Raw genomic sequence first — 11,344 nt, forward strand, 5'->3', positions numbered from 1 at the left:
TGAATTGTGGTGTCAGCAAAGAATATTGAATATACCATGGACTGCCAAAAGAACGAACAAATCTGTCTTGGAAGAAGCACAACCAGAATACTACTTAGAAGCAAGGATGGCAAGACTACATCTCACATACTTTGGACATGTTATCAGGAGGGATCAGTCCCTGGAGAAGGACATCATGCTTGGTAAAGTAGAAGATCAGCGAAAAAGAGGAGGACCCTCAATGAGATGGATTGACACAGTGGCTGCAACAATGGGCTCAAGCATAGCAACAATTGTGAGGATGGCGCAGGACCGGGCAGGGTTTCGTTCTGTTGTGCATGGGGTCACTATGAGCTGGACCTGACTCGACGGCACCTAACAGTCATTAAAAAGAATAAGGTACATTTGTAAATACTGACCATCGTGAGCTGGGTGAAAAAGCAAGTTGTGGGAAAATATGCATGGTATACTCTGCTTTTGTTAAGAGTGTATGTGCATCTTTGTGGGTGGAGGGAGCTGACATTGAGCTCACAAAGACATTGACAAAGCGGTGTGGGCAGCCCCGCCACGTGCATTGGAGCGGTGGCAGTGAAGGGGGCCAGTGGCCTTCATTGCTGTTTGCCCATCTGTATTTCTGGATTTGTGACACAAAACATCTATTACTTCTGCAGCTAAGAAAGCATTCAACAAAAAGAAAAGGCATCTGCAAAAGTGCAGGTGCACTGGGAGCACCTGGCCATCCCCAGGGTCCAGGCTGTGCCACCCCTTTCTGGCATGACTGGAAGTTGGCGCCCCACAGTCCTCCTACTTGGGAGATGTGTGGTTGCAGACCCCTGTGGGGCCCTGCAGTGCAGGATCTGAGCCCAGGATATCGGGCAGAGTGGGTGTTGGAGGAGGGGCTGTGTGCACCACCCTCAGAGGGGCCGGAACGTGCAGGATTCTCCCCACCAGGGAGCATCTCTCTCTCCCTGCACTCACGCCCCGTGGCGCCTATTCACATCCTCTTGAAGACCCTGGTGCCCAGCTGAGGGCAGCCCCAATCACAGCCTGTCCCAGGGATGGGGAGGGAGGGTGAGCCACTGAGCGCCGTGCCTGGTCCAGGTTCTTCCCTTGCCCTCAGGAGCTGCAGGATGTGGACTGTGGGACAGGAGGGGGGAGCAGAGAAGAGCAGCGCCCTACCTCCACCCCCTGCTTCAGCAGGCTCTCGAAGGACGGCCAGAACTCCTGCCGCAGGATCCGCTTCAGCTTCCGGGGCAGTGTCTCCCCTGGTTCCCGGGAGCCCTGAGTAGAGGGGCACAGGCAAGTCAGCCATGCTCTGCCCTGCCCAACCTGCATCCTCCCCAGCCCACGTCCACCCTGACCTGCTGTTAGGGTCCTAGGACCCGCCTCCACCAGCACTGCTTCCAGAGAAGTGACCCAGGTGCCACCGCCCCACACTCCACTCCACTTGGTAGGCTGGCTGCTTCATTTGTCCTCCTCAATCCCCATCTCTCTCCCTGCCTGCATGCTGGGCTCTTGGCCACCCGCCCGTGCACAGGCACCCGGCACCCCACCCATCTATGGAACTCCATTTGTTCCTCTCAGCTCCTGAAGGGCTCATGAGCTTCTCGAGGGCCTCACAGTCCTCAGTCACAGCTCGGACTGCCTGGGCCTCCCGGGCCTCCCGCTCTCGGCCTTCTCCAGCCTCTCTCCCCACTGCACACACACACACACCCCATGGGGCCTGTGCACACGCATAGTAAAGACCCTGGCGCCCAAATCAGAGCAGACAGGAGCCCAGCTCAGACCATGCATGAGCAGGAATGAGGTCGGCTGGTCAGGCACCTGCGTGGACAGGCCGGAACACAGGGAGTGGGGAAGGGCACTCCCACATGGTCCGTGTGCAGGAGGGGACCCCAGTGGGAGAGGGGCTGGTCTTCAGGGCCCTGTGACCAAGGGCTAGGGAAGCCCCTCTCTCAGCTTGGTGGGGGGCCATGTCTGCAGACACCAGGTGCTGCCCAGGGCAGGCGAATGGGCAAACGGATGGCAGCAGCTGGGCTTCACCCTGAACCTCGTCTAGCCCATGCCTGCCCCACTAACGTGTCCCAGCTCCACGGAACAGGTGCCTGGTGTTGGGTAACCACCACGGTGAGCCACAGGATTCTGGTAGAGCCTAAACTCCCAGAACAGGCGGAGGAGACGCCACCGCTCAGGACTGCCATCTCGGACGCGGACGGCTGGGCCATCTCGTCAAGTCCCCCAGACCATGGAGAGCCTATGCTGAGTCTTCAGTAAAGCTCTGCCTGGCGGGGCTGCAGGGGCTGATCTGGGAGCAAAGCATCAGCAGTTCGGAGTCACTTTCAACAGGAACAGCCCAGAACTTTCCGTGGCCTGATTCTGTTGTCTCCATAAGGCCTCTAGGGCCACACTCCAGCCCTCTGTCCCACCCCCTCCCCCAATCCTCCATGCCTGGCAATGTCCTCCTGTCTCTAGGGCTCAGCCCAGGCCCCAATGGTGGAATGGTGGAGAGAGAGAAGGTGTGTGCCCTGTGCCCAGGGCCCCTGGGGAAGGCCCTGTCTCCACCCCAACCTTCGGGCTCCTCCTGGGGACCCATTCTGCCTCCACTGGGCGTGGTATGCAACAGGTGCTCAGTAAGTGTTTATTCACCAAAAAGCACACCAGAAAGGAATCTGGACGTCTGTTTTCTCAAGTGTACAATGAGGAGCTGGACGGGACACAGCAGCTACTCCAGCCCTGGCTGTGATTCAGAATCTAGGATGAGGGCGTGCACGTCTCAGTGTTCCCAGTGTGGGACTGTCCTGCAGGGGGGTCTTCAGTAGAGGGTGGAGTGGACGAGGGAGCAAAAAAAGTGCCCAGGGACGGCGGAGCAGGCGGGCTGGCGGGCACTCACCCCGGGCAGCGCCCAGTGCTCCGACCATAAGTGCTTCACCACCAGCACCTCCAGCACCTTCTTGATGCTCTTCCTGCAGATGGCCCCGTCCTGGTTCCGCCGCCACCTGCAGGTGAGGAGCGCTCATCCCCCTGATGGCACCTCCACCCCCCACCGGCACCAGGAGAGGGCAGGGCTATGGCCCAGCTCCGCCTGCACCCTCCCTTCCCTGGGTGAGGGCTGTTAGACAGCTACCCACGCTGGCTCAACCCTTCTTTCTCTTCTCAGGACCCCAGTCCCAGGAAAGAACTGAGATAAAGCCACTTAGGCAACGCCCCTCCCACTCCCCAAAACTGCTGGTGGCATTAGAAAGTGATCCAGCCCTTTTGGAGAAATTTTTAAAATCAAAAGTCTTAAAGAAGCACATGCCCTCTGGCTCACTATCCTACTTCTGTGACTTTATGAAAATGCTGATGTGAGCCTACAGCATTGTGCACCCTGGCCCAGCGAGCACCCCTGGCAGCCCCCCAAGGACTTAGCACATGTCTGCACCCAGCGGGGAGGCAGCAGGACAAAGGCTGAGAGGGATGTGCAGGTGGCAAGGGAATTAAGGGCTGTGTGTGTGTGTGTGTGTGTGTGTGTGTGTGTGTGTAGGTGGATGTGTGGATATGTGTATGCATACGTGGATGGATGGATGTGTATGGGTGTGGATGTGTGGATATGTGCAGATGTGTGCACAATTTCTGTATGTGTACATATGTACGTGTTTGCGTGAATGTGTGTGTGTACATGTAGATGTGTGTATATGTACGTGTATATGTGGATGTGTGCAGATATATGTGGATGTTTAGGTGTGTGGATGTGTGTGTCCATGTGGGTGTGTGCATGCACTTGTGTGTATATATGTGTATGGATGTGTGTATATTTGTGGATGTGAATGTGTGTGGATGTGTGTGTACCTCCTGGAAGGATAAATTCCAAAATATTAGCATTGCTAGACAGTGGGGTTACATATATTTTTTATTTTCTCTCTCTCTCTTTTTTTTTTTATTTTCTGTAATTTTGTCTTTGGTCATGGGCCCTGGTAGTCGTTCCCTGCCCTCTCCCAGCAGGGCGCTCTAACAAGAGTCAGGGGTCTGGCTTTCTCCCAGGCAGGTGAGGGGTGTGGACATTCCCACCTATGCATCGGCGTTTGTCTAGGTTCGCCCAGATCCACCCGACAAATACATGCCCGAGATGTGTACCCGGTGCAGGAATTGCTCTCTCAGCACCCTCTAGAGAGCCTGAGAAGAGTCCTGAGTGGTGCCTGGTGCTGGCTGGTGGGGACTCACCGGGTGACGACTGGGTGCAGTGCGTGGTTGGGTCCGAAGCAGCTGAGGCTCCCGCACCCACGCAGCCCCGTGCGGCCCATGGGGTTCCTAGGCGAAGAATGGTTGGCTTAGCCTGCCCCGATGAAGGAGAACAGGCAAGGCAGGGAGGACAGCCTGGAAGGGATGGTGGACCTGGGCAGGCTTGAGCTCCCCCTCCCAGCCCCAGCCCCTCATGCCTCACGCTGACCACTCCTCCCCACCAGGACTTCCAGCCTGGTGACCCTGCTCACTCACTGCACCCCTCCTTGCAGCCTCAGCTCCATGGCCCCCCACCATGATTTCCAACTCGCCCCCTCCCTTCATGTCACTCACTGCCTGGCAAACCCATCCCTGGGACACGTCTAAAAGCAAGCTCAGCCTTCCAGTTTATGACAGGAGAGTGAAGCCAGACTCTAAAACTTCTGTTCCATAAAATCTAATACGACAAACCAGAAGTGGTAGAAACCAGTGACATTCCACCAGAGCCTTTTATGCAGAAATGGAAAAGCAGATTCTCAAAGTCCACATGGATTTGCAAAGGGCCCTGAACAGCCTGTCATGCATTGAATTGTGTCCCCCAAAAATATCTGTCAACTTGTCTCTGTCATGTTTCCCAGTATTGTATAATTGTGTACCATTTTGTAATCTGATGTGATTTCCTTATGTGTTGTAAATTCAATCATTATGATGTAATAAGATGGATTAATGGCGGTTATACTGATGAGGTCTACAAGATTAGATAGTGTCTTAAGCCAATCTCTTTTGAGATATAAAAGAGAGAAGCGAGCAGAGACACATGGGAACCTCATACCATCAAGAAAGCAGTGCTAGGAAGAGAGTGCATCCTTTGGACCTGAGGTTCCTGTGCTGAGATGCTCCCAGACCAAGGGAAGACTGATGACACGGACCTTCCTACAGAGCTGACAGAGAAGAGCAACCCTTCCCCTGGAGCTGATGCCCTGAATTTGGACTTGAAGCCTACTGGACTGTAAGAGAATAAACTTCTCTTTGTCCAAGCCATCCACTTGTGGTATTTTTGTTACAGCAGCACCAGATGACTAAGACACAGCCAAAACAATCTTGAAAAAGAACAAAATAGGACTCCCACTTCCTGACTTTAAAATGTACTATGAAGCACAGTAATTATAGTACATTTTGGTACTGGTATAAGGACAGACATACAGACCAATACATTGAGAGTCCAGAACTAAACCCACATACCTATGGCCAACTGATTTTCGACAAGGGAAGGGTGCCAAGTCCATTCAATGGGGAAAGAATAGTCTTTTTAACAAATGGTGGAAGGGCACCTGGATTTCCACTTGTAGAAGAATAAAGTTGGACTCTTACCTCATACCATATTACCACATATGAAAAGTAACTCAAAATGAATCAGCGGCCTAAATATAAGAGCTAAAACCATAAAACCCTTAGAAGAAAGCATAGAGGTAAATCTTGTATATGGCAATGGAGTCTTAGATATATACACCAAAAGCTTGAGCAACAAAAGAAAAAATAGATAAACTGGACTTCATCAAAATAAAAAAAAAAAACTTTTGTACATCAAAAACCCATTGCTGCTCAGTCGATTCTGACTCATAACGACCCTATAGGACAGAGTGTAACTGCCCTATAGGGTCTCCAAAGATCGACTGGTAGATTTGAACTGCTGACCTTTTAGTTAGCAGCTGAACCCTTAACCACTGTGCAACCAGTGCTCCAAAAGTGAAAAGACAGCCTGCAGAATGGTAAAAATATTTGGAAATCATATAACTGATAAAAAACAAACCAAACCAAACCTGTTGCCATTGAGTCAAGTCCAACTTACAGCGACCCTACAGGACAGAGTAGAACTGCCCCATACAGTTTCCAAGGAGCACCTGGTGGATTCAAACTGCCAACCTTTTGGTTAGCAGCCATAGCTCTTAACCACTACGCCACCAGGGTTTCCATATAACTGGTGAGGGTTGAATATTCAGAATATATACAGAACTCCTACAACTCAACAACAAAAAGAAAAACAACCCCGTCAAAAAATTGGAAAAGGAACTTCAGTAGATGTTTCTCCAAAGAAGATACACAATCGGCCAATATGAAAAGATGTTCAGCATCGTTAGTCATTAGGGCAATGCAATCAAAACCACAATGAGATACCACTTCACACCCACAAGGCTGGCTATTATCAGAAAAATGAAAAATAACAAGTGTTGGTGAGCATGTGCAGAAATTAGAACCCTTGCCCATTGCTGGTGGAAATGTAAAATGGTGCAGCTGCTCTGGAAAACAGGCAGTTCCTCAAAAAGTTAAACACAGAATTACCATGTGATCCAATAACTCCACTAGTGGGCATATATCCAAAAGAACTGAAATCGGGAACTCAAACAGATACTTGTATACCAATGTTCATTGCAGCATTTATACAATAACCAAAGGGTGGAAACAAGGCAAGTATCCATCAACAAATGAATGGGTGAACAAAATGTCGTGTCTACATACAGCGGAATATTACCTCACCATAAAAAAGAATGAAGTTCTGATCTATGCTACCACATGAGGGAACCTGGAAAACATTATACTGAGTGAAATAAGCCAGACACAAAAAGACAAATATTGTATAATCCCACTTGTGTGAAATGTCTAGAGAGAATAAATGCATCAAGACATAGACTGGTGGTCCCGTGGGCTTGGGGGCAGAGGGGAATGGGAGGTTATTGCTTAGTGGATACAGGGTGTCTATTTGGGGTGATAAACATCTGGAAACAAACAGCAGTGACGCTCGTACGACACTGAGAGTATGATTAACGCCACTGGATTGTACATTTAAGGAGGGTTAAAATGGTAAATTCTGTGCTGTGTATATTTTACCACGATAAAAAAATAGGGTATGGGAAAAAAGAGAGAATGGGAGAAAAACTGGAGCAAAGACGACTCATTCCAGGAGCTGTCCCCTAAAAGGGCCCAAAGAAGTGGGCCAACCATGACGGGAAGGGATGCAGGGCAAAGGGAAGGAGAGTTGGTTTAAAGATGGAATGATCACGGCACGTGATGCTGACGGGAACAGTTCAAGAGAGCAGAAAACTGATGACGTAGGAAAAGGAAGGAGAAGTCGGCAGGAGACGCGACCTGATGTGTGGGTCAGGGGCAGGAGGAGGGATCCAGCGGGAGGAGGGGCAGGAGGTGGGATCCGGTGGCAGGGAGGGGCTGGCCTTAGGAGTGTGGACATTCACTCCTGTAGCAGAAAAGTCGTCACAGTGCGTGACTCAGAAGATTCGCATTGGCAGGGAGAGCAGGGAGGAGCTGCACTGCAGTCCAGGGGAGAGATGACAGGAGCTCAGGTCCTGGTGGGTGGTGGGCCACTGAGGACATTTCAGTCAATTTCAAGAATCAGTGCAATGCAGATCACACTCTGACATAAATGCAATATAAAGAGAAAGCAACAACAATATAAAATGGCTTAAACACTAAAAAATGCATTTTTAAATCATCTGAAAGCTAAAAAGAAAATTATAATGAAATCTATCAACCAAAAAGTGAAAGCCCTATATGTCAAAACTTAAGGAATTCCACCTCCCAGCTCTTAGAAAGAACTTTCTAGTGTTAGGTACCTTTATTAGAAAACCAGGAAGATGGAAAAGAAGTTAGCTGTAGCATTCAAATCAAGAGAAAATGCAAAAGAGAAGGGAGGGAGGAAGGGAGGGAAGGAGGAAGGGAGGGCGGGAGGAAGGAAGACAATAAAAGCAAAAATTGACAAAACAGAAGCAAAATCACAACAATCAACAAAACCAAAAACTGAAAAGTTTATAAAATTAACCTCTGGCAAGAGTAATCGAGGAAAATAAGAGACACACATAATAAATACCAATGTTCAAAAGAGAAAAACTACTGTATATTTATATTAGAGATTTTTTAAAAAAATTTAATTTGAGCACCGGTAACACAATATATTGAAAAAGCTAGATGAAATGGATAGTTTTCTAGAAAATCACAATTACCAAAAGGGACCTAAGAAGAAACAGAAAACCTGATTCCACAAACAATTAGCTAATATGAAGTAGTTGAAAATCCACCCACTGAAAAGGTGCGAGACCCAAATGTTTTACAGGTATTATCAGACTTTCAAGGAACAGATGATCTTTACCTCATTCAAGCAGTTCCAAAGAAAGAAGCTACCCAGCTTATTCCATGAAGCTGGTGTAACATTGTACTAAAACCAGATAAAGACAGAACAAGGGAACATAAATTATAGGCAAATGTGACTTTTGAACACATACAAAATTCCTAAATAAAACAGTAAATTAACTCCAACAGTATATTAAATGTAACCGAAGGGTTTATCCCAGGAGTTCAAGGATGGCTCAACACTAGAGAATCTATAAATACAATGCACGCATAGTTATGGATTGAATTGTGTCCCCCCAAAAAGATACTGATTAGGTTAATGTGGAGACATATCATATAATTATCTCAACTGGTGGCAGAAAAAGCATTTGATAACATTTGACAAATATGCAAGATAAAAACTCCCAGCAAACTGGGACCAGAACATTCCTACACTGATAAAAAGTATTTATAAAAAAAAAACTTTAGCAAATATCATACTTAATGGTGAAACATTGAAAGCATTTTCATTAAGTCGGAGGCAAGACATGAAAGTCTGCTAATACTACCAATATTCAACATTCTACTGAAGATTTTACCCCACACAATAAGGCAAGAAAAAGGAACGAGACATAATGATTGCAAAGGGAAAGACAAAATTGTTATTTGCAGATTATATGATCATCGAAAATCCAAGAAAATGTACAAAATTATATAACTCATAAGGAAGTTTAGTAAAGTTGCTGGATAAAAAGTCAGCATACAATATCAGTAACCTTCTATGTTCCTAAAAAGCAAATTTGAAAATATAATAGAAAAAATATACCATTCACAGTAATAACAAAAATTTATAAAGTATCTAGAAATAAATCTTAAAAAAAAAAGAAAAGAGCAAGTCCTTTATGAAGAAAATTACAAAACTTTAAGGAAGGCCCAAATAAAATAGTAACGAACACATTCACCAAAGATTCATTATTGTGTGTCGGTTCTCCCCAAATTTTTCTATACATTCAATAAAATTCCTATCAACAGCCCAAAAGGGTTTGTATAGAACCAGACAAACTGATTTTTAACCTCATAGAAAAACTAAAGGTGAAGACTAGGAAAGACAAGGTTGAAGATCATGCCTAAACAGGAATCAAAATGATGGCAAATAAAGCGTGTGACCCTGTCCAGAAATGAGTGGAACAGGCCAAGTCAGAGGCGAATACCTTCAGGCTTTGGTACGCCTCAGAGAAGGAACCTCGAGTGGTAAGGGATCGTGGAGGGAAGGGTCGGAACAATTTACTCTTCATTTGGGGACATAAAATAAAATGATATCCCTCTTCACATCTTACACAAGCAACTTCGAGATGTATTAAAGACCCAAATGAAAAAAGCCTAATTTTAAAATTTATTAAAAGAAAATAGAAAGGTGTGTCTTTATGATTTTATAATAGGAAATTATACCTAGGAAAAATATAATAAAAATAGAATTCATAAATAAACTATATAAAAATGTTGACTGTATAAAAAGCTTTTTTTACTCTATTGAAGTCCGATTGGTCCTTCTCCCTGCCTCACATGGCTCACACCTGCCCACTCCCCTACCACCGTCACTTAGAGCAGGTTGTCACTGCCTCTTCAGTCCCACCAGGCTCCTGCACTGGGCACCTGCAGGTCTCTCTGCTTGGCCCTCTCTCCTCATTGTTCTTCATACAGCAACCAGATTCACCTTCCTAAACACCACCTTGCCCCACGGCTTCGGAGCATCCAGAGCTAAAAGTCTGGGGCTGAGGCCACTCCTGGCCTGGTCTTCATCTTCACCCCCACACATCTCCATTGTCTCCTTACACAACTACCGCTTCTTGTTGCAGAGCATTTCCCGAAAGGCCCACCACCCTCACCTCCCTCCTGCTCTGGGTTGCTCCTCAGGCCACCACACCCAGCAGTCCTGCTCTCCTCTGAATTCTGACGGCCCCTTCAACCAGCCCCTGGTGCCAGGCCTCCCATTACACCCTGAGCTCCTCCAAGCAGGGAAAGGTCCTTCACCTCCTTGAACTCCCAGAGTCTACCACACATAGGAGTTCAACAAATGCCCATTGGGCGTGACTGCTACAAGCCATTGACCCCTTCATGCTTGGTTCTCCTCCCCTGTAAAATGCAGTGCGACGCCGATCCACAAGGATAACATGACAGAGGAGAAGCACAGCCATGCCTTGAACGTAGCAATAACCATCCCTCCCCTGGGGCCACACTTCCCGCTACATGGCGCTTTCACCTAATGTCATTTTCACAGAACTGTTGAGTTGGTGAGCACAGACATCCCCATGTTACTGAGGTCCGAATTGAAGTCCAAGAAGGTTAATCAGGACTGAGGGACACAGCATGGCCTGAGGCCCAGCTGGGACAGCCACTGCCCCCCCATCTCCCCTCACCATCAGCTGGGAGAGTGTAAAAGATGACTCAGAGTAGGGATGCTGAGCTAATGCTTCCAGTGGACGTGGGAAACCAGACCTCAGGAGGAAAACCCCAAAGGCACAGCCCCACCAGGAATGCCTGGGCCGCTGCACTCACAAGGGGAGGCCGTCACAGACTGTGTAGGGGCCATGGAAGCTCCGGCGGTCCACCAGCCCATCCACGGTGTTGTAACTGATCTTGGACAGCAGCTCCAGGGAGCTGGAAACAGAGAGAAGACCCAGCCTGTGACCAGCAGACCCCAAGCAGTGGCACTTTGAGGACATGTGGAGGGGCCCAGGCGAGGAGACTTCGCTCCGAGTTCCCTGGGCAGCCTGCGTGACTGCCCCTGAGGCCGGCCCTCAAAGCAGATCCCCAGGGCCACAGGCCCAGAGTGGCCTGCAGCTAGCTCAGCGACCAGCCTCTTAGCGGGTTCACACAGCCTCATCCCAGGACCCGCACGGCCTCTCCTGATCCCAGGACCCACTCGGCCTCTCCTCACCCCAGGACCCACTCAGCCTCTCCTCACCCCAGGACCCAAACGGCTTCTCCTCGCCCCAGGACCCACACGGCCTCTCCTCACCCCGGGACCCACACGGCCTCTCCTCACCCC

General features: G+C 48.6%; 1 protein-coding gene across 2 annotated transcripts in view; it reads right to left on the minus strand.

The window, feature by feature from the left end:
- The window catches only part of TRPM2 (transient receptor potential cation channel subfamily M member 2), a 103,332-nt gene that overhangs the window by 3,275 nt on the left and 88,713 nt on the right, over window positions 1-11,344 (minus strand). For both annotated transcript variants that reach the window (XM_023739067.1, XM_023739069.1), the window contains 4 exons: window positions 10,852-10,953; window positions 4,180-4,266; window positions 2,870-2,975; window positions 1,159-1,260 (listed from right to left, as the gene is read on the minus strand). In XM_023739067.1, coding sequence (XP_023594835.1) covers window positions 1,159-1,260; window positions 2,870-2,975; window positions 4,180-4,266; window positions 10,852-10,953 — 397 coding nt within the window. The remainder of the gene's footprint in view (window positions 1-1,158; window positions 1,261-2,869; window positions 2,976-4,179; window positions 4,267-10,851; window positions 10,954-11,344) is intronic.

The sequence above is a fragment of the Trichechus manatus genome, unplaced genomic scaffold (genome assembly GCF_000243295.1).
Source record: "Trichechus manatus latirostris isolate Lorelei unplaced genomic scaffold, TriManLat1.0 scaffold00128, whole genome shotgun sequence".
Lineage (NCBI taxonomy): Eukaryota > Metazoa > Chordata > Mammalia > Sirenia > Trichechidae > Trichechus > Trichechus manatus.